The 24,241-nt window shown below is 37.3% G+C and overlaps 1 protein-coding gene across 3 annotated transcripts; it reads left to right on the top strand.

The window, feature by feature from the left end:
* The first annotated feature begins 781 nt into the window (after positions 1–781).
* Positions 782–12,295, top strand: NEXMIF (neurite extension and migration factor). Of its 3 annotated transcripts, none has more exons than XR_005028200.2 (4): positions 782–906; positions 1,573–5,947; positions 6,546–6,691; positions 8,710–12,295. XR_005028200.2 is itself a non-coding variant. In XM_036902708.2 (4 exons), the coding sequence occupies exons 1-3, from the start codon at positions 828–830 to the stop codon at positions 6,637–6,639; spliced, it is 4,548 nt and encodes a 1,515-aa protein (XP_036758603.2). In that variant the 5' UTR covers positions 782–827; the 3' UTR covers position 6,640; positions 8,710–12,295. The 3 variants fall into 3 exon arrangements, 2 of the variants coding, with proteins under 2 accessions (XP_036758603.2, XP_036758602.2); XM_036902708.2 differs by having other exon boundaries at positions 6,546–6,640; XM_036902707.2 differs by having other exon boundaries at positions 6,546–6,675.
* The last annotated feature ends 11,946 nt before the right edge of the window (positions 12,296–24,241 follow it).

The raw sequence follows: 24,241 nt of genomic DNA, 5'->3' as shown, positions 1-24,241 counted from the left end.
ATTTTTAGAAACTTTATATGTTATATTCTCTATGTCAAGGTCTTTCATAATTTTATAACTAATCCATGTTGCTGTTGTTAAATTACTGTTATTGCATCATGTTTCAATTAGTTTTTGAAGCTTCATTCCATTTTGTTCAATACAGTTGTATTGAAATGGCAAAAAATAAAAGTAAATAAAATGTTGCTGTGAGCTTGGAGGAATACTTGTCAAAAACAGAGTTAAGATCACGAAAGCTGTGAAACCAAGGAAGGAATTCTCTGCTTCTTTCATCCCTAACAGTCAAATCTTAAGGCACAGAGATAGAAAATCTGAGTATACTGCATATTTGTGTGTATGCATGAATTGGCTTGTTTTTTTAAGAGCTTCAGATCATCTGAAGTAGAAATGAGGCAGACAGAAATAAAGCTCATGTCCACACATACACACCCCTTATCTCAGGTTCCTCTGGACTCCCTATTGCCTCCTTCCTAATCGAATGACCATCATTAGATTAAATGGTTACTATCTAAAAGAAGGTGTGAGTGTGCCTGCTTCCTCAGATATCAGTTTTGAATAGTGTGGTGACCTAGAGAAGACAGAAGGATCTAGGATGTATGAATAAATTATGAGTTTCCAAATGGCAGGTGCAAACTATGGAACAAAAACAAGAATTTAATGAAGCCAGTCTGGAAACAGGTAAATTTCAGTAAGCCTTTTAGGACCTCTCTAGCTAAAGTAACCTTAAAATAGAGAAAAGACAAATTTAATGATTGATATTATATATTTGAAATGTGCAGGTTTGGACAGCATTTAGACTTGGAATGAAACAATAAGAAGTTACATTCATGGATAACCAAGAAGATAAGGCTGTTGTTGCCTCAGCCAATGGAGAAAACCCTCTGATTAATGGGGTCAAAGAAAATGGTAAGAGAATTTAATTATAGTACATAATATCTCTCCCAGTAGTCCTTTGTTATTACTATAAATTTCAGTATCCACTAGGATGCCTGTGAGATTGATGCTAATCCTAAATTTTGTTCCACCAAATCTCTAACTGGGCTAGAAGGGTCTCTAAGAGGTATATAATTCCACCCAGAGATTTGCTCTCCCAAATCGTCTCTGTCAGATGAATACTTAAGTTCCTCAGAATTCCTAGTGAATTAGAAATATGCTCTGATGTGAAGCTTGGAATGTCTAGATTCAGTAGGAGCTCCAGAACAGAGGTCTGAAGGACAGGATTGAGTCTCATAGCCCCAAACTATGAATATCCCATCTGAGCATTTTCCCACTCTGAAATCCTTGACTTTCCAATTGATCAAGCAGTAAATTCTTTCTTCATTTCTGAGGAGAGCTCTGCCTGTCTCTGAAGGAAAAGGTGAACCTACGGAAATATTATTTTTCACATGCATGAATGTTCAATATAAAATCAGAGTCACTCTTTAATTTTGCAGTTTCTAGTTCTAAAGCTAGAGAAACTGAAACTTAGCTTATACAAGATTAAGTACCAGAAACTGATCAATGGAAAGAGCGTTAATGAGTCTGGTCTAAGACCTTTACTTAATTCCTGTTATTTCTTTCCCTTTTCTCTAGACTCAGAGGACCAGGATGTGGCAATGAAGTCACTTGCAGCTCTAGAAGCTGCTGCACCAGTCCAGCTTATGCCAGTGGTTCAGAAAGAGACCCTGATATATCCCAGGGGTCTCCTGCCTCTTCCCTCTAAGAAACCCTGTATGCAGAGCCCTCCATCTCCTCTGGGCCTGATTGAAGCACCTGAGCATACTGCTAATAGTGCTTCTGTGAATGCCATCTCCCTTACATCTGGTGTTGCAAAAGGCCTGAACCCATGGTCACTGCCCAGTGAGTGTGAGAAAGCTCCATTTGCCATAATGGAGCCTACAAGCATGTCAGCTCTGAATGGAGACTGCCTCATGCAGCCCATCCGGACTTGCTTGGGCTGTTTCATGGAATCCAAGGATGCAGTGGATCCTGAGCCAGGGATCAGTCTGAAAGTTGGTGATCTAAACAGGGATTATGAAACCTGTGCAGTCTCTGATATAGGCATTCAGTGTATTAATGCTGGAGAAAACATGAAATATGGAGAGCAGCTGCTCTCAGACCAGCTCCTAGGCTTCCCCCTACACAAATCAAGGGCAGGAGATAGACGAGAAGCTGAGAAATCTGACATTGACTTGGAAGATCCAGCTCAGAAAAATTATTATGAGGCATTACTGTTAGATAAGTGCAATACAGAAGAGGCTTTGCTGGCAAATTCCAATCAGGATTGGGGTTACTTTGAGACTTTCATTAGTGAGAGTAAGATTGAACTGCTTGACCTCTGTTCTAAGAATGAGCTGTCTGTCAACCTATTCTCTGAAGAAGATGTGGATAACTACATGTTTGATGATGATGAGTCAACACTGGGCAGTGATGTCTGCTCCCTGAAAATTAGATATGAGTCCTTCCAGGACAATGTTCGAGACAAGACCACCCTTCTGATGCAAGAGGATGCCCAATTCAACTTTTTTCCCAGTGTCTTTACTACCTGCCCCAAGAGGGAGCCTAAGAGTGGGACCCTGAAGCAGAGCAGTGATCTTTCCCAATTCAAGGTCCCTGATGTGAGCATCATCTGGGGGGAAGAAGATAAAAATGTGGACAAGAAGAAAGGCAAAGAAGAAGGACAGGAAGACAAAGGTGTAGAGAAGAAAGATGGAAAAGATAATGGAGAAAAATCTGCCTTAAATAAGCCATGCAGTGGAACTGAGGTAGGCCAATTTAAGAATCCAAAGCAGGGCCATCTCACCAATTCCTTCGAAGCATCAGGGAATTTCAGTGATGACAGTTCCTTCATTGAGGTCTCTTATGATGCCATGGGGGAGATCAAGGACTGTAGCCGATATATGGCTCGAGGCACAAATTCTGGCAACTCCTCCTCCCAGCAGAACTATGGGCTACGAGCCAAGAGGAAAGTCAGGTACAGTGAAGATTATCTATATGATGTCGACTCACTAGAGGGTGAAAAAGTAAATGAGAGGAAAGAATGGCTGCCAGATGGTTCCAAAGAGGAAGACGATGATGAATGGTGTCCCAAAAAGAGAAGAAAAGTAACCCGTAAGGAGCCCCCTGTTATCATCAAATACATCATCATCAATCGCTTTAAAGGTGAGAAGAGCATGCTGGTGAAGTTGGGTAGGGTGGATGCAAGTGAGACAACAGTGAATTTGAGTGAGAATCAGCTTAACAAATATGCCAGGCTAGCCCCCTTGAAGGGCTTCTGGCAGAAAAGGAAGAAGCAGAGAAACAGCAGCACAGACTCCAACAAGTTACCCTTATGCCAAAAGCAAAGCTTTGAACCAGGTAGCTTTGAAGTGTCATTTTCACCACCTGCTCGCAAACGAAAATCTAAGCTTGGCAACAGGCACAGGATTCAAAGAATCCCATCCATGGAAACTTCAGCAAGTGGTAAGCAGGTATCATTTTGTAGTAATCAGAGGCAAACTACTAGTAGTAAAGAAGATGGAGGCCTGAAAAGTACACTAAAGTCAGTACCTCTAGCTGCCCTCAGCTGTGCAAATGAATCACATTTAAATGACATCATAGGCCCTGACTCTTTGAAAATCAAAGTCCAAGATGCAGAATTTAAGGGGACAGAGAGGAAAGTGCTCAACAAAATCAAATTTAAAAGTGAATCCAGGTTAAAATCCAAGAAAATCAAAGCTGGGCAAGAAAGCAAACCAGTTGTTCAACTGGGCCCTCTTTTGGAAGACCAATCCTCCAAGGTTAATTTGAAGAATGAAGCTATTCTTGGGACGTCAAACAGTTCTCATCGATCTGAATTTCATGAGGCAAAAGTTGCTAAGAATTGTACTTTCCTACCAACTACCTGCTCTTCTGAAATGCCTCTCTCATCTTCTAATGTTGCCACTAACATACCTGTTATCCCTGGAGGGTATCTGCAGACATTGTTGGATGCTTCTGACTTGTCAAATAACACTGGTATCTCGTACTTCACTCATCATTCTCCAGAGCAAAATGAAAGCAGCCTCACCCAAACAGAAAAATCATTTGTACCTCTCCAACCTGCCCAAGACTGTGTGCTTTCCTCACCCTCTGAGTCTGAGCTGCAGCAGTCATCCCAAAACTTCAAAATGGAATCAAGCAACTATGGAAATGTGTGGCCTGACAAGCATACTTCTGGCCCCCAGGAATTCATGGCTGAAGTCTCAAGAGAAACAGCTCCAACCCAATCCAGTGAATTTGGAGTCTCCCAAGTAGTCTCCATGGAAAATAACCTCACAGCTACAACATACAATCGAATCTGCCTCAATAGTGATGGCAGTAGTTGCAACAAGGTCCTATATGCCTCTGTGCAAGACACTGAGCTCCCATCTGAAGACTCTTACCAACTATATCACTTGAATAATGGAGAGATCTGCTTTCCTTTCCAGCAGGACCCAGTCAATACAGATGATGGTCGACTCTTTAGCTTTGATTTGATGGCCCCACTTTCTGTCAACTCAAGCAGTTATTGCTCCTTAAGCCTGAAGTCCTGTGAAAAAGATGTTGATGATGACATCACTGATGAATTCCTGGCCCATTGCAGCCCCAAACTGGTGATCCAGCAGAGCACTGATGAAATAGCACCACTAAAGGAGTCCACTGACCTCCTAGATATCTCTAACTTTACTCCTGACAAATTCCGTCACTCTTCCCTCTCAGAGATGTCCCCACCTGATACCCCCAGTCTGTCCCCTCAAATTACCATATGTGAGAGTATCAAGACACTGGGAACACTGAAGGGGTTCCAAGAAGGTGCCCGAGGATCACTGGGCAGTATGGAGAAAATCAAGTGGAATTGCAGTACCCTTTCCCAGCAGGTCCAAGTGGATGATGGATTTACTTTAAATAACCATCAGTTTCAGTTCCATATGTTCAATGATGAGGATTCTGTCAGCCCACTCCAAAAACCCCCTTGCCTATCAACATTTAATGATCCAGCTGGTCAAATGAGTACCAACAACAAAGTGTCAAAATCAAGAAAGAAAAATTCACCCAGCAAGAGTGGAGCTATGAACCAAAGCCCTTCTCAGAAAAACACCAGGAAAAAAGCCCCCAAAGCCAACAACAAAGGGATTGAAAAGCCATTGGGAAAAACCTCCCGTCAGGTCCCTAAATCAACAAAGAAAGGTAAATACATGGCTTCAGTCAGTGGAGAGAAAATGCAAATTGGCATTGGCCGTGGGGGAGGACAAATCAACAGCATATCCTCCACAGAGAAGACATTGGCTGAATGTAACCAACATGGTGGCCCTGCGGCCTCTATGAAGATGCCAAGTCAGAAGGGACTTACAGGAGATTGGGCTTTGGGAAAGGAGAGTAGCTCAGGCTGGAGTGACAAGAGCATGGGCACCAATACCAACAGTCTCCTGGATGATGACCAACGGGAATTTCAGGAGCCTTCCTACATCTTGTCCAACATTGCTTCTGGTATGGCAGATGTGCAGAGATTCATGATGGCCTCCATAGAGCCCCTTTGGGAACCCATGGAGCACCATGGGGACCCCAACATATTCTACTCCCCTGAGTCCAATAGCCTAAAATTAAAAACCCTCAAAATATTGGCTGGGACACCACAGGAATCTAAGAAAAAAGTCAACAGTGGGTCCTTAGGAGCCACTAAAAATCACAGGTCCATCAAGGGTGTGAGCAAAAGCAATGTGAAAGCAGCAATAGGTGATCCTGGTCGTGTAAACATGCCTGGCTATAACGAGGACTCTCGCTCTGCCTTCTTTGATAAAAAGTATAATAATCTGAGCACTTTAAGCAATAACGGACCTACACACAAAAAGTTGTATCGTCACAAATCCAGTTCAAAGGCCCTGAGAGATGAGAAGTTTAAGGGAAAGCGCATGGAGCGAGAACAGGTCCACAAGGATGAGGCTGGGACAGCTTCTTTTGAAAAACTGAGGTAATACTGCACCAATATGCTGAGATGATGCACCCTTAGCTTTCCTACAACCTGCCAAACCCGCTGTCCTTCATTTTGTCCCTCTTAAAAGCAAAAGTTTGCATGAGAGAAACTGTCCCATTTCCTTCTTTTTCAAATTAAAAAAGAAAAGAAAGAAGTGCATGAAAATCCCTGCACCTTTAAGCCACCCAAAAGATTGAGCAATTTTGTTGGGGCTTGGCTAGGGATAAACTCTAACAAAGGCTACTTTTTCTGCTATTCAGCACTAATTTTTACTTATGAGAATATAGAACTAAAATATGCTCCTGAATGATTTTGGGAAGGGAAGGGCTTTGCAGTAAGAAAATTTTGAGCAACAGAACTTAAAAGTTGTATAGACAAAAATCCAAGAACATTTAAGCAAAAAGAGCATAATTTGGAAAACAAAATGTCATCATGTGGCAATTAGAAGTGCTTTCTAGTGCCCCCTGCTATTTGTATCTTTTTCTGTATCATATGGCATCTAGTATTATGTAAACAAATTTAGATTGTATGATCCCTTTATGGGACATACACTAAAGCTAACTAAGATGGCATAAATTGTTTGGTTTTTCTGCAGGGATTCTGATTACAATCTCCTAAAAGCAGAAACAGCATTTTTGGTTTTACCTGTGTTTGAAGAAGACAGCCCCATTTTCCAGAAAGACATTTAATGTTTGTGTTTTATTTCTTTCAAAATATGCCTTGTGGTATGTATGTTGACATGTAAGTGCTTAAAGAAAAAACTTTTTGTGTGGGAATAAGTCTTTGAAAGCAAACTTAAATCTGATATTCTATGTAAAAGACTTAAAAAGTCATACAGTTGCACAAGTAGTTTACGCACTATTTGCCCATGGGAAAAAGGAAAACATTGTGCCAAACTACAAACAAGTGACTGTATTGTATATATTTTTACCTCTATATCAACATTTGGTTGTGAGTACTTGGGGAGCTTGTCCCTGTTGATTTACTAGAAACATTCCAGTGATTCTTGCTATTAACGACCCCCACTTATGTGGATAGCACCTGTAGATCACAGTGGAAAAATACGTTGTGTTACACAACTTACCAGAAGTTAAAGGGTACTGTTTGAAGTGTGCCAAGTTTCCTTACTTCATCTCACAAATTCACCCCACTATTTAAAGCTCATTAATGAATTAATATATATATATACTTACATACCTTTAAAATTTTTTAACTCTGCTGTCCTGTGTGGAAACATGAACAATTAAACAAGACAAGATAAAAGTTTGTTTGTTCCATTGTCTAAGGGTTAAAATGTTAGAAAAATCTGGAAGTTGCAACAGCTAAGTTCATCAGGGACCCAAGTATATGCATTTACAGAACCTTTTACAGGAAAACAAAACAGCTGCTTTAAAGTTTGTTTTCTAAAAGCAAAATCTGTAGCTGAAAATTATTTAAAGTGCAAAGTTATATTGCTGATACTTTATATCTCAGTTTTATATATTTTATAATAGTCTGGGATAAATTATAAAATAGCTATAAAATCAACACTACTGATAAACAAAGATCATAGATTGCATTTATTTAAGTAGTTCCCTAAGTGTTTTATTCCAGTTTTGTCAAAAGTGGATTCATATCATGGTTTTGGTGTTCTTTAAGTGTTTAATCTTGCAATGCCAATGTCATTTAAAGAAAATATTAAGGCATCTCAGTTCGACTCCTATGAATTATGTATGTATATATATCAGATAAGCTGAATAATCTGTGGTATGAATTAATCAAGGCCATCTATACTTAGTCTGAGGATGACCAGTATTTGATGCCACACACTGAATTTAAATGTCAGTTTTTTATATAAAGTTTTGAAATCACATTTGTTTATTCAGCCTTCTCCCACTTTTTAAAAAAATTCACAGCTCTAACATCCCTCACTACTAGCTTGTTCTTCCCCTTTATTCACCACTTAACTAGTGACATTTGATCTATTTCCTTTGCACAGTTGAAGGCCTGTGTGTCCAATGACTGATGCATTATGGCACAGATGAGATAACAGATGTGAAAGCGCTTTGTAGATCATAAAGTGCTATACAGATATAAGGGATTAATATTATTAATGTTGTTGGTTGTTGTTGTTGTTACTCTTGCTATTCTTACTAATATTGTTACTAACTTATTAACTTATGAATATATAGGCTGTGGGTGGGAGGGTGGAGAATAAGTGGGTGGGGAAAAGGGGATTTAAAAAAAGAGAAGATGTTTCAAAAGGAAAATTTTGAGCAAAATATGAACCTACCTAGTCATTGCCACCTAAATATATTCACAGAGAAGCAACATTTGAAAGTAGACAGAGAGAAATGGAAGGAAACCTGTCACATGTATAAGTATATGCACTCTCCAGTCCATGATTCCTTTCACCCGCCTGCTCTAATACTTACAGCTAGGTAGTAAAACAAACAAGCCTGTGTTCCTGATGGTGTGATGTGTGTGTCTGTGGCGATGAGTGGGTGAGGAGCATTTTGTGAGGCTGCTTCAGGCCTGTTCCTAGGCTTTGACACTTAGTGTGTGGTTAGTCCTGGAAAATTACTTAGTGGAAAGGCACCAGATGAAACATGTCTCCTACTCTGCAGCTGCCATCCAAAGGGGAAAATAATCAAACTAGAACACTTTCTTCTGTTTCTCCACTCTGGTAGCTAGCTGTTAATACATAATGCTATGGCTGGTTCCAAGGAACTGGTCTTGGTTTCGTTTTCGTTTTCATTTTTGTTTGTTCTGTTTGGCAGCCAAATTTTGGTTTGGAACCACTAACAACTCTGCCTGTACTGTGATCCCCAAGACTCCAGACCTCAAGTCACCTGCTGGCTTACAGGAATGGAGTTGTCTCTATGTAATCAAAAGATAGCAATTAAACAAGAAATAAAGAAAATGTTCCATGAGTACAATGTGTTTCATAAAAACAAATATACAAGCAGTTCTCCCATTCTTCTCCATATCAGTTCTGCTTTGGAGAATGGGGTGGGAATGGGATAGAGTGATAGCCTAAAACTGTTGAAAACAGTTCCCTTGTTAGAACGTGGTATCATGAGTACTTTGGAATGGATACTCTTTCAGTTGCTCCTATGGAGCCCAGTAGGGGCCAGTCCTAGGGCATGGTTCATCCCTTTTGCCAAACAGAATTGCCATTTTAAAGTACCTTTTTTATTGGCCTACAGTGAGTTATAGGCTTTTAACATATAAATTAGTAAGTCCTAACCAATCATTTTGTAGTAAAACACAACAAGAAACTGACTTTGAGAAATGAGCAATAGAACGAGGCAGAAGATTCTTATTCTCTTAATTAACTTGCATTTAATATACCTCTCAGTATATTACATTCTCAGTTCTTCAGTCTTTAGGGCTTTATTAGTCTTGTCTCTGCTCTCACAATTATTTTTCTTCCTGTTGCAACATAGTACGCCTGACTTCTTGGAGATCCTTTATTCAACCAGCTACCTTAGTGGAATGAAGGACAATGATATAAAAATAGTGTTTTGCCCTATCACTGATATCTCAAGTCAGATATTAGAATTATCCTTGCTCTCAAATTCCTGATTGCCACTCCCTCCTAACCTCTCTTCGCTGAGAAACTGCTTCCTACTAATACCATCCCAACAGAATCCCATTTATTCTTTACTTTCATGGAAATGGTATTCTCCCTTATTCTTCATACTTCATCTCAGGCTTTTCTTCTTGGAGTTTTTCTTCTTTTGTAATATTATATTGCACTTCCCCAAAGTGTCAGAATATAAGAACCTTGGCCAGGCTACTTTCTTTTGGAATTTCAGAGAAGAACCTTCTCACTCTTAATTACCTTTAATTGCCTTGGCCACTTTCAAATCTAATTTTAAAAGCACATACATGCACATACAGAATTATATCACATTACCGAGGAAAGTTGGAACCTCCTTTTCCTTGAAGATCTGTAAGAATACATCTGATCCCCTTTCTGCCCTGGTTAGTTGCTGGACTATATGAACCCGGGTGCTGAAACAGGGGCCTTGACCAAGGTTCTTTGAGACTTTGGAAATTGTTTGGGTTGGGAAAACTGACTTGAATGAGTGGCCTCTCCAGTGTCTCATATACTAGCTTACTCACATATGCTGCTTTTTCCCAGATTTCTCTTCTGAGTTCGTGTTATTCTGTGTAATTATGTGTTAAGGCCTTACCTTCTCCTAAATGCTTTCGAAACTCCTGCACTACCATGACCATCACTTCCACTTCTTTATTCATCTCCTTGAAGTCCTTGGTACTAGGTGGGCTTTTGTGACAACTTTCACCTTCTCTGACCTTTTTCCTTGCTGGGAAGAATCTGTAGGTGTGCAAGGGGAGGGGAGTAAGGGAGGCAGGTATATGTGTATGGAAGAGAAAGGAGCATACAGGATGCTTCAGAAGCTGTAAACAACTCTGGCCAGCAGTCTTATGTCCTGTTATATAAGGTTCTGCAGTTCTAACCAGTGAATTCTGGTTTTAGTGGGTTCTAGTTAGCATTTACTGCCTCAAGGAGAAAAACCATATCCAAGGACCTCATAACCAAGCTTGCTCTTACCAACCTGAACCAGTCTAATGCAGATCCACAACATTTTCATTACAGATGCTCTCGGGACAGTTCCAAGAATTGACGAGAGCTAAGTTTCTGCTCTGAAGACGAGAAAGGAGCACTAGCTAGTCCTAACCAATGCTAGAACTAGAAATGTTTGTTTTCTCCTGTATTATAAAGAAGTTATCTAATTTAAGGAGTTTTCATTTTCATTTAGGGATTTTTTTTAAATGATTGCTCATCACTACAGGAATATGTCCTTTTTATGAAATAAAACTAATATGAGATTTGTTTTCTAATCATAAAGTTCACTAAACCAATAATTATGTTTAGAAAGTTTAGTACCAAAATCAAGCATTGTAGTAACAAATTAGGGATCTTATCAATACAATGTAGGCCAGGGATTTTGTAAAGGTTTCTCAAGTACCTGAATAAGAGAGAAAAATTTTAGTTAAACTGCTTAACTTGGGAAACACTGTCATCATCTTGAGGGTCCTCAGCCAGCATGAATTATTCTGATAGCAGTACTCAGGCTACCCTTTAAGGCACAGTTTTTACTCAGAGCATTAAACAGTAGCTGCAGTCATGAAGCAGAGCTCCCATTGTAGCTACACAATACTTGAGATGTACTCTTGGTTTCAGAATCATAACTAAGAGGTAAAACACTGGAGAAGGACAATGTAAGAGAGGCTTAGTACATAGTTTAAGATGTGGACTAGGCTTTTAAAATCAGTATCTGAGTAAATAGATACTAAAGAAATACTCATCAGCATGAGATGGAAATGATATCTGTCCATCTGAGAGGGTTAGTGGCTTCTGAGACTTAGACAACCCCTTCCAAAAGAAGAAAGGAGATGTTTAAATCATTCTGCCTCTTTGAGGGATGCCTGGTTTTACAGCACAAAAGGAAAGGCTTAGAATGAAACTAGAAAAGGGCTTTTGTTTTTGACTCCCAGTAAGGAAGATACAAAGATTAAGATGCTCTGCTGGGATACCTGTAGCACTGACTAGAGTTTGCTGCCTACAGAGTTTTGAATGTACTAGTCCTTAATTTAATTTCCATAAAACTGAATGCACCTCTTTAGTAAGTTACTGATTTATGGTGCTAAAGAAAATTATTCCCATTTTTTTCCTCCACTCCCAAGCCCTAAAACATTTAAGAAATTTTAAAATAAAAATGTTAGAGGCCCTTTTTTTTCATTAATATAACCTAAGTTTCTGTTTGACATATGACACTGCAACTTTAAAATGTTAGGAAATTATTTGACTTTTTTCTTTTAGAGTTAAGCTTTATAAATAATCTGTAGAGTCCATTAAAGTATTAAGCTTAGGGATCACTCTTAAGACGCCTACAAAATCTTGTATATTTTTAAGTGTGCCAATTTGTAACATATTTTGTAAGTGTATATTTTTCTTAGAAAGTGCTGTGAAGTGTCTGTATGTGAGTTTTCCTTTTTTTGCACCACTAGGTGCTAATAAAAGGATATTTACTTCAAAGTTTCTGGTTTTAGAAACCACAATACAAAGAAAAAATACACTTTTGTTGGAATTTTGTAACACAAAACATGTTGTGAAAGAGTGTAGTGATATTGTGCAAAAGAAAATGAACATTTGTGAACTTCTTGCTGTTTTATAGATTTTCTTGTAAATTATTCTTGTAACACCTCTGATTTTGTTGTTCTTGTTGCAAAGGTTTTAAATATTTGTGACTGAGTGTATGGTGAAATTGTCATAATGTTACCTAGTTGAGTTTTGTTATTGTTTATGGAATAAATAAAAGGAAAAGTTTAAAATACTGCTTTAGAATCATATGTAAGAGAAATCAAACCATTTATAATTAAATTCAATGACCCAAACAAGAAGTTCCTCATTGCCTAGAGCAGAATTTTTCAAATTGTCTGTGGTAAGGGGCCAATTTTTTTCTCCAGTTCATCACAGATTGATACTACTATAAAACACAATAAGAAACAATTTCTTAAGAAGTGAAGTGGATAAAAGATTTGCAAAATAAAGGCCCTAATGTATTTGATTAAGCATGTAAAATAACATTTCAAAACAAGCCTAACATAGGGAAAAAGAAAGGAATTACAAAAGCTTGATACCCTGTTTAAGACAAGTCCACTGATCAATGTCCAACTGTCATAGAAGGTTCTAATCTTGCTTTGAGTAACACTTTGTGTAGGATGAGCAGCATTACAACTGCCTGGGAACTTGTTAGAAATGCTGATTCCCAGGTCTTACACCAATCCTACTGAATCAGGATCTGAATTTTAATAAGATTCCTAGGTGATTTCTATGCATGTTTAAGTTTGAGAAACACTGGGCTAGAGTTTTTGCAGGACATTCTTTTCCCTCTCAAACTGGAGAATCATTTCTAGTGTGTCCAGTCTTCAAAGGCCATAGAATAAATGGTGTCCTTGTTTTGAGGTCCAGATGATTCTGCAGAGATGCACTGCTTTCAAAGTGTCAAAGCTATCTATTAAAAGAAATAATTGCTGATTTGCCTGGTACCCAAAAAAATGTCAGGTTTTCCATATTTCCCTACAATTCCTACATCATTTTATTTACCACTTACCCTTGGACCTTGTTTCCTTTAATGAGGACTTTGCCAAACTCTATTCTCACTGTGCTCAGTATTTTAATATGAGCTATGTCTAGAAAGACTGGACTTTGCTCCCAAGTCCCCAGACCATCTAAGCCACCCATCAGAGCCTGTAGACATGCCCCACCACAGGAAGGTCACTGTGGCACATACAAGCCAATAGCCACTTCCTTGGTTTTCAATATCATTACTCAAAGAAATTGAAAACTGTGTACAAGAGAGAAGTGCTCTCTTCTCACTGGATGATCAGTGGTGCTCTCTTCTCATCTTTTCTTCCACCACTTCAACTACCACCTAGATTTCTACAAATCCCTCCTGAATTCCTAGCCTATATTTCCAGTTATAGGCTGGCCATCACTACTTGGATATCCTGCAAGTTCCTCAGACTTGTATATTCAAGATCAAGATTATGATCCCTTTACCTTCCAAGTGTGCTCTAGCTCAGTGAATGATGCTGCCATTCCTCCAATTAGTGACCCAAGAGAGAGAGCAAGGTTCACCAGTGACTCCTTTCTCTCATTCTCACATCCAGTTGGCCACTATCAATTCTCTGTCTGGCCTTTCTACCCTATTGGCAATGCCTTAATTCAAATGTGCATGGTATCTAACCTGGATTATTGTAACATTGTCCTAATATAGTGATTTCCTGACTTGGATTTCATATCTGGACATTTTTAAGTAAGGAAAAATAAATCAAGTGGGAGTCTCTATAGAGTACCTAATTTTTTACTTTGCTATGTAAAGATATTTTTTAAATAAACTACTCAATATCAATTCACAGAAGATTATTTTATCACCCAAACACAATCAGACCATCTGTTATTAAAAATGCACCACATTGTCTTTTTCTCTTCACTATGGACCATAAGAGACTGAAACCAACCTCCCAACTCATTACTAAAAGTAAAAAGAGATTTTGAGTTTCAGGGCTAAAGGAGTGGGAGAAGATAGAGAACTAGGAGCAGGGCAGTGAAGTCCCCCAGGACTGGAGCCCTCTAATGTTCTGAAGCTTTATTTCTTCCAACCTCTATGAGTTCCTTACGTGATTGAAATTACAAATGTATATTCTTCACCCTGTGCAGGATTCAGAGGTGTATTCTGGTGAATGTGGCTCTAGAGAAAGATTCTTCTTAAACTAAAGTAATGTCAGGGTTGGAGAGGTTGAGGGGTCCCATTCTTTCCCAATGGTTTAACATCCCTTTTTTTTTCTCCCTTGGCCAAAGTTGAGATAGTGTCAGAGCTTAGGGAGAAGATGGCAGGTTCTTTGTATAAGGACATTTGATCTGTCTTGAAGTTGACCTTTTGATGAACTTAATTTGGGGGAGGAGTGATTATGACACAGTTTAAACAAAGTATTCTATTTAAAGTAATTGGAATTACAGTTATTAAGCTTTTTAGTCCACATACCACTTTGGGAATCTAATGAAATCAATGGGCCTTTGCCCCAGGAAAATGAACATACTCGTAATTTTTCATAGAATTTCAGAGGACTCACAGATCAGTAACTTCTGTATTAGGGGCATGAATTCCCTGAAACATCCCCACATCATAATGGAGTTTCTTAGTCTATCTCCTCCTTTCCACTGACCCAAGATAATGACAACTATCATTTATTTATTGTCTATTATGTGTCAGGCACTCTACATGAATTATCATTTCTCACAACAGCCCTGCAAGGGACGCATCTTACTTATTTTACATTTAAGAAAATTGGGACATAAAGAGGTGAAATAAACTTCCTCAAGATGACACAACTAATAGTCTTCAAAGACCTTCATCAGAGCTAACAAATTCCTCTATGCTTATCCCATCACAAGCCCATATCCCTAACTCAAGACATTTATTTCCAGCATAAGCCATATTGCATACCACTTCCAAAATATAATAAATATTAATACTGACATTAAAAATTATTCATTAAATATTTGATTCGCATCAGGTATTGTGCTAGATGCTAAGAAAATGAAAAATTTAAATATAAAGCACATGCCTTGTTCTCTAGGAGCCCACAGATAAAGCAGAGAGGTAAAATTTAATAATTTAAATAGAAAAACACCCACTGATAAGTGTAAGTTGAATAATCACATATAAAGTAACTAATGATTTGCTGTCCTTAAACACCCAAGAAGAAAAAGCCTCCATCCATTGTTATGGAGGAACCAATGTCACAAAATGACACTCCCAGTAACCAATATCTCACCTTCTATGTTTCCCCTATTTTAGAATCCAAGTTGAGAGCCTAGATCCACCACTTAACTAGCTGTGTGATTTGGGACAAATTAAATTATTCTGTGTCCTAATCTCTGCTCCAAAATACCTAGTATAATATAGATTTACCATGGATTAAAGATGACACTTGTGAAATCTTGGCACCAAGTGGGCATTCAGGTAATACCTAACACTTGCTATTCTTCAACAGATGTGTACAAGTGTTTTCCTAATAGTTCTAATTTAGATTCCTTAGAAATCACTCCAGCTCCCTATCCCCAAGTATTTGCTTTTTATTAGGCTATGAACTAAGAAAATTAGTAAACTCCTGGCTCAAAGAGCCTTTGATCTTTATTTATTTGATCTTTATTTAGAGAAAGATGCCATTCTAAAGATAAAATTAAAAGTCATTATATTAAACATATAATATGCTTAATAATTGCATATAATACATATAATAATATACATAACAGTTATATTATTAGAGTTAATTTATTACCAGTGGCAGAGGGAGGTAGTTAAAAGTTATAAATTATGAATTAAGACAGCTGGGTTCTGTTCCTGGCTGTGAGAACTTGGACAAGTCACTTCCCTTGTGAGCCTCAATTTCCCCATCTCCAAAATAAGGATGTTGGGCTAAATGGCTTAGCATTTAAGGGTATGCAGTGTAAAGTAGACTGCCTGAGATTGAATCCAAGCTTCCCCTCTTGCTAACAGTGAAGACCCTACCTCATTTTTACCATCACCAAAATGGGAATAATTATGGCACCTATGTTACAGGATTACAGGGAGAATTAAATGAGATAATAAAGCATTTAAAGTAGTGGCTGGTACACATATAAAATGCTCTATTAGCTATTATATTAGAGGGCCCTTCCTTTTAATTTAAAACCCATGATTCAATGTATAATCTGCACTGCTGTGGCAAAATTACTGATGCAGCTATAAACATTTGTTCATTAATCAATTAATTCAACAAATTATTATTGATCACCTACTATGTGCCAGTAACTGGACTATGTACTAAGGATGCCATGGTGAGCAAAATGGGATTTTGACTCTCTTATAAAACATACATTAGTCAAAAATCACTTTGATTATGAACATATAATTTAAAACTGAAATAAGAACTCTGAAGTAAGGGAACATACTTTTATGAGAACCACTGACAAAGAAACTTGATCTGATACTGGGGCTAGCAACCTAAAGATGAGTAGCATTTGCCTAGGTAAACAGGAAGATGGAGGTGAGAGTGGGTGACTCCCCAAAACACCACATGCAAATGTTGTTTGGCAGGAGAAAGAATGTAGTACCAAGGAACTAGAAGAGAGCCAGCATGGCTAGAAAGGAGTAGAGAGATGAGGTCAGAGAGCAGTGCTTTATATGTTCCAGTTTGGTCGCATTTTACAGAAATTTTAATTATACAAACTTAAGATCATACAATACAAAATGTTGAGTTTGACTATGTGCAACTTTAAAAATAGTTCAAATGAAAAAATTCATCAGGAAGAACATAACTAGTTTCAAAATGGGCAGGTATGTGAAGGATAAGGTGTGTCATTCTACTACCACATTTCTGTGTCATTTCAGCCGATGAGTAGAAATACTTCCCATCTTTTGTAATAATTATACCAATTATGAGTTATGTAAGCCCTTCACAAACACACATATAAAATGCAGACAGTCCCCACTTATCTTTGGTTTTGAGTTAATCTCACTGGGCCTAATTTTCATTCTCTTGAAGTGGTCCCTATAAGTGCCTTCCAAACTCAGGCATTGTTTCTAAACTTAAAATGCATAAACATTCATATATAATAATTTACATCAGTACAACTTAATATAGTAAACCATTCTGAACCTAAAATTATTTAAAATATGCACCTGTTTCTGTATATTTTCCCAGAAAGTTCTAGAAAGGAAGAAAACCATCATTCTGCATTTTAAAAGAGAGTTTTAACAATTCAGTCACTGAATGCCCTCAGGAAATTGAGTGTTGGGGATTGAAATTGCAATTGCCTCAGGTTCTTAGAAAATGAACACATTTTCCTTTCTTCCTATGTTAAGTTTAAAATTAAAAGAAGAAAACTTTTATTCTTACTACTTAAGTACACAGGAACAAATTTGTAGATCGTTTACAAGTTCAAATTTAAACTGCTTTAAAATATTTTCATTCTTGAAATTACCAAAATGAGAAAGAAAATTTCCAGTGGATCAAATAAATCATGGGGCAGCATCTGCTTATCTGAAAATCAGCAACTTGGCAGTCTCTTACCAATTCCTTGTTGATATGTACTGTTGGCCAGGAGAAGACCTGACCACTTTCAGTCTTTCCCATTGATGGTGGAAAAAGCAACTTTAAAATAGTTTGCTTTTCTTAAAATGAAATATTTTCTATTGATTACTTGGAAAGAATTATAAGAGAGATGAGATGAGTGATTTTACCTTGATTCTGTAATGGGTAAAATGAAAACTTTTGGGAATCAGTTGTTTTTAACCTCATAGCCATGGCAAAGCCTATGTAGATATTGAGGTGTTATATATTGAGATATAATTTACATTCCAAAAAATTCACCTAGTTAAGTGTAACATTCAATAATTTTAGTAAATTTACTGAATTGTTCAACTATCAATAAAAACCAGATTTAGAATCTTTTCATTATTCTAGTAAGAACCCTTATTTCTGTTCACATTGAATCTCTGTTCCCAGCTCCAATTCAAGATAATCACTAATCTACTTTGTCTCTATATATTTGTCTTTCCATATTTCCCATAATGAGATCATGCAGTATGTGGTCTTCCTTTCATTTAGATGTTTTTGAGGTTTATCTATGTTAGAGCATGTATCAGTACTCTATTCCTTTTTATGGCTGAATAATATTCCATTGTATGGACATATCACACTTACATTATCCCTTCATTAACTGATGAACATTCGTTTTTTTCCACCTTCTGGCTATTGTGAATAGTGTTGCTATGAATATTCATGTACAAGTTTTTGTTTAAACACTGGCTTTCAATTACTTGGTGTATACACTTAGGAGTAGAATTACAGGATTATATGGTAGTTCCATGTTTAACTTTTTGAGAAACAAATTATTGAGAACCTACTTTTACATAAAGATTAAACTGAATTTTATATTTTTATGTTGTATCTTGAAAACTTGCCAAACTTATTAGTTCTAAAAGATTTTCTGTGTATTTCTTGGGATTTTTCTATATATGACATCAGATAACTTGTAAATAGAGACAATTTTACTTCTTCCTTTCCAATCTGTAAGCTATTTGTTTTTCTGGTCTTATTGCCCTGGCTAGAACCTCCAGTAAAATGTTGACATATAAATGGTGACAGCATATAGCTGATGATCCTGTTTTCTTTATTCTAGTCTATTAATATAGTACATTGCTTTAATTGATTTTCATACACTAAAACAACCTTGCCTTCCTAGGATAAATCCCACTTATCTTTATTTTTTTATTCTGTTTATATGTTGCTGCATTGGATTTGCTAATATTTTGTTGACAATTTCTGCACTTATAATCATGAGGTATATTGGTCTATTTTCAGGCTTTAATGTCAGGTTAATATTGCCCTCAAAATTAGATGGAAAGTGTTCCTTCCTTTTTGTTTTTTGGAAGAGTTTTGGAGTATTGATATTACATCTTTTTTAAATGTTTGATTGACCTTATCAAGGAAGCCATTTGGGTCTAGGATTTTTCTTTGTGGGAAATTTTATTACAAATTAAATTTCATTAGTTGTTATAAATGTATTCAGATTTTCTGTTTCTTCTTGAATCAGTTTTGGTATTTGCATCTTTCAGGAATTTGCCTATTTAATCTGAATTTCTAATTTATTGGAATAAATTCATTTATAATTCCTTTATAATCCTCTTAATTTCTACATGTTCAATGGTGACATCTCCTCTTTCTTTCCTGGTTTTGGTAATATTTTTCTTCTCTCATTTGCCTTGGTCTGTCTAGCTAAAGGTTTGTCCATGTCATTGATCTTTTCAAAGAGTCAACTTTTGGTTTCATTGTTTTTCTCAATTATTTTTTTGTTTAAAATTTTGTTTGTCTACTATCTTTATTACTTCCTTCCTTCATTTTCTTTCCTATTGGTTCAGTTTGCTCTTTTTCTAGGTTATGAAGGTGAAATCTTAGATTACTAACTGAGAACTTCTTTTGTAAGCTTAGATTACTGATTGAGAATTTATTTGGTAATAATGGTGTTTAAAATAATACATTTTACTCTAAGCACTACTTTAGCTATAGCTCACAAATTTTAATGCCTTGTGTTTTCATTTTCATTCAGTTCAAAATACTTTCTAATCTCCTTTGGGATTTCTTCTTTGATCTAGGCACTATTTGGATTTATATTGTGTGATTTCCAAGTATTTGTGTATCTTCCCAGTGTCCTTCTCTTGTTGATTTCCAATTTAATATCCTGGTGGCCAGCTAACATGCTTTCCATAATTTCAATCCTTTGAAATTGTTAAGATTGTTTTATGGGCTCAGATATGGTCCATCCTGAGGAATATGTCATGTGCTTTTGGAAAGGATGCAAATTGTACTGTAATTGGGTGGAGTGTTCTATAGATATCAGTCCATCAAGTTGATTGATAATGTTGTTCAAGAATTTTATCTTTGCTGATTAACCGTTTAAGGGTTCTATCGATTATTTAGAATGAGATATGGCAGTTTCCAACTATTATTGTCAAGTTGTCTATTCCACCCAATTCTGTCATTTTGTTTTATGTATTTTAAGGCTGAGTTGTTAGATATGAATATGTTTATATAGTAATCATATCTTCCTGATAAATTGAAATTTTTCTCATAAAATATTTCTCTTTGTAGTAACATTGTTGTCTTAAAGACTATTTTGTGTGACAGAATAGAAGTTTCAACTTTCTGTTGGTTACTGTTTCCATGGTGTATCTTTTTCCACCTTTTCACTTTAAATATTTTCATGTCTTCAAACAGAAATTATATCTCTTGCTTTAAATATATACAATCTTATTTATGAATTATAACTCAAAAAAGCTGGGGAAAACTTAAGACTATTTCTTCTAGACAACAGAGTTGGTTTTTGTGTTTCTTTTATCCAGTTTGACAATATCTTGTATTGACTGGGTTGTTTGATTCATTTAATGCAATGTTTGATGTGGTTAGATTTATGTGTGTTCTCTAGGTATTTTTTTCATACATGTCTCTTGTCTTCCTTGGCCCTCAGTTCCGTCTTCATTGCTGACTTTTGTGTTAATTAGATATTTTCTCATGTACCATTTAAATTATTGTAGGACATTTTCAACACTATATTTAAGAGATGAGATTAAAGATGGTAGAATAAGAAGGTATGATGGAAATGTCCTCCCAAAAACACATAAAAGGAAAATACAGCAAATGCAACTGGACCTGAAAATGACCTGAAGACTTCAGAACAGACCACCTAAACCTGACGAAGAAGAGAGGACCACACAGAGAAGGGTGAGGTGGCAGAGCTGAGATCAAGTGGAACCCAAGTCATCCCTCCACACCAGCCTTCAGGTGGGAGAGAGGAGGAATGGAGTGGGGAGGGTGTAGGAGTCCAGGAATGCTTCACAACTGGCCCTGGAGATCTGCTCCAAGAGCATGAGCCCACATTACATTGGGTATTGGTGATTATTGGAGCTGGAAACTAGGGGCAGGCAAACTCTGGGAGACAGAGACTACACCCAGTGTGGAGGGCAGCCATGATCTGCCAGTCCTGAGATCCAAAGCAGAGGCTGAAATTTGAAAGGCTTGCCAGCAGTGGGAGGGGCACCAGAAGTGGCAAAGGTTGGATGGAACTCTCTCAGGAGAAAGGGCAGATGGAGAACACCTCCCCAGCTCTTCCTTGGCTCAACAGAATGGTAGCTCTAGGCAGCTCCAGACACTCCATTCCCCTTGCTGACAATGGAGCCCCAAGGCACCTCCCTGTGCACTGCCAGGAACCAAGCCACTTGGCACATCAGCAGCATCAGACTTTGCTGCCTGGGAGGTAGAGGAAGACTCTCCCAGCTTGCTTGGCTCCATTTCAGCCCAAAGCGAGAGATGCTTGGAGGAGGCAATCCGAAGACCTCCTTCCTCCCTGTGGGTGTTGAAATCCAGTGTTGTGCATCTTAGTGGGCCATATTGGTCCACCCACCACATAAACCCTGCAGCCCTGCCATTGCTGCAGGACAGGCAGAGGGTAGCCCTAACTAGAGCAAACTCAACAGAGATTCCCAAGCAGATAATAAAGGCAACAGCCAAGCAAACTTCCACTACAGATTTAGACCACTACAGTAGCCAGAGATAAAGGTGTCCCACCCATAGCATGCCAACAAATAGGACCCCCACAAAATATAATCAGGCACTAGAAAGTAAAGAATCTTGAGCTTCTGGGCACCATACCACACCTTCTTCATAAGCTATTACTCTTCAGACCAGAAAGCATAGCAGAGACATCTAATAAAAAGAAACACAGAATCCCTGACAAGATGAGCAGGCAGAGGAATGTGATCCAAACAAAATTACAAGACAGAACTCCAGAAAAGAAGACTAAATGAGACAGAGATCACCAATCTTCTTGATAAAGATTTCAAAATAAAAGTCATAAACATGCTCATGGATTGACAGAAAGGTATTCAAGATCTCAAGGAGGACATCAACAAAAAGATTAAAAACCTGAAAAACGGCCACTCAGAGCTGAGGAACACAATATCTGAAATGAAACATACAATGGAATGACTCTAAAGTAGATAAGTGCATGTAGAGGAGATGATAAATGAAATAGAAATTAGGGAACAAGAAAACAAGCTGAGGAACAGAGAGGAGAAAGGATCCCTAGGAATGAAAGAATAATAAAAGAGCTATGTGACCAATCCAAAGGAAATAATATTCACATAATAGGGGTACCAGGAAGAGAAGAGAAAGACAAAGGGGTAGAAAGTCTCTTAAGGAAACACTTGTTGAGAACATCCCCAATTTAGGGAAGGAAATAGACTCAGGTCATGGAAGCACAGAGATCCCCTAACAAAAGGAACCCCAGCAAAACAATGCAAAGACATATAGTAATTTAAATGGCAAAGACTAAAACAAAGAGAGAGTGTTGAAAGCAGCCAGAGAGAGGAAAAAGATTAATTATAAAGGAAATCCCATCAGGCCATCAGCAGACTTCTCAATAGAAACTCTTCAGGTAGGAAGGGAGTGGCATGATATATTTAATGTACTGAAACAGAAGGACCTCCAACCAAGAATCCTCTACACTAAAATATTATTTAAATTTGAAGCAGGGATTAAACAATTTCCAGATAAGCAAAAGCTGAGAGAATTCACGACCACTAAGCCAGTATTACATGATATGTTAAAGAGATTGCTATAGATGGAAATGACCCTAAGGATAAATAGCTTTGCCCAGTGAAAATAAACCCACAGTAAAGGTAGTAGACCAACTAATTACCAAGCAAGTATGAAATTAAAACAAAGCAAAAGGAGCAAAATCAACTGTATACAAAATTGGGCAAGGGTTACACAAAAAAATATAGGTTATGAGATCTAATATGAAAAATGTGGAGAAGGAAGAAGAATGAAAAAATACATTTAGATTGTGTTTGAAACAGAGTAATCAGCAATTTAAGATAGACCATTATATAGTAAAGAAGTTATCCTTGAACCTTTGGTATCCACAAAACTAAAGCCTACAATAAATACACAAAAAATAAATAAATAAAATTTAAAAAGAAAGAGAAATGCAATGACAACACTAAAGAAACCATCAATAACAACAGAAGAATATAAGAGAGGAAGAAAGGAAGAGAGAGGAGATATAAAAAAAACAGTTGAAAACAATAAAATGGCAATCAGTACACAGCTATCAATAATCACCTTAAATGCAAGTGGACTGAATGCACCAATCAAAAGACATAGAGTGGCAGAATGCATAAGGAAACAAGACACATCTATATGCTGCCTACAAGAGACTAAGTTCAAACCCAAATACATACACAGACTAAAAGTGAAGGGACGGAAAAGATAATACATGCAAACAAAAAGGAGAAAAAAGCAGCAGTTGCAGTACTTGTATCAGACAAAATAGATTTCAAAACAAAGGACATTACATAATGATAAGGGGTCACTCCAACAAGAGGATATATCCATTATAAATACCTATCCACCCAAAATAGAAGCTCCTAAGTATGTAAGACAAATATTAACAGAATTAAAGGAAGAAATAGATTGCAACACATTCATTTTAGGACACTTTAACACACCACTCACATCAATAGACAGATCAACCAGAAAGAAAATAGATAAGGAAACAGAGGCACTGAACAATACATGAGATCAAATGGTCTTAACAGATATCTACAGAACACTCCATCCAAAAGAAGCAGGATACACATTTTTCTCAAGTGTACATGGGATATTCTCCAGAACAGATCATATACTAGGCCACAAAAAGAGCCTCAGCAAATTCAAAAAGATTAAAATTGTGTCAAGCAGATTCTCAGACCACAATGGTATGAAACTAGAAATAAATTACACAAACAAAACAAAAAGGCAAACATATGGAGGATAAAAAACATGCTTTTAAATAATCAATGGATCAATGAACAAATTAAAATAGAAATCAAGCAATACATGGAGACAAATGAAAACAGAAACACAATAGCCCAAAATCTGTGGGATGTGGTAAAGGCAGCTCTAAGAGGAAAGTATATGGCAATACAGGCTTGCCTCAAGAAACAAGAACAATCCCAAATAAAAAGCCTAAAATCACAATTAAAGAAACCAGACAAAGAAGAATAAAGGAAACCGAAAGTCAGTAGAAGGAGGGACATAATAAAGATCAGAGAAGAAATAAATAAAATTGAGAAGAATAAAACAATAGCAAGAATCAATGAAACCAGGAGCTGGTTCCTTGAGATAATA

Source organism: Manis pentadactyla, chromosome X, assembly GCF_030020395.1.
Source record: "Manis pentadactyla isolate mManPen7 chromosome X, mManPen7.hap1, whole genome shotgun sequence".
Classification (NCBI taxonomy): Eukaryota; Metazoa; Chordata; class Mammalia; order Pholidota; family Manidae; genus Manis; species Manis pentadactyla.
Note: the sequence above shows the minus strand (reverse complement) of the source record. Positions and strands in the feature narration are given on the sequence as shown.

Coding starts and splice junctions, on each gene's coding strand:
- NEXMIF (XM_036902708.2), top strand. CDS start 828: ATGGATAACCAAGAAGATAAGGCTGTTGTTGCCTCAGCCAATGGAGAA. Junction 907..1,572: donor TAATGGGGTCAAAGAAAATG/GTAAGAGAATTT, acceptor CCTTTTCTCTAG/ACTCAGAGGACCAGGATGTG. Junction 5,948..6,545: donor GCTTCTTTTGAAAAACTGAG/GTAATACTGCAC, acceptor GTTTTTCTGCAG/GGATTCTGATTACAATCTCC.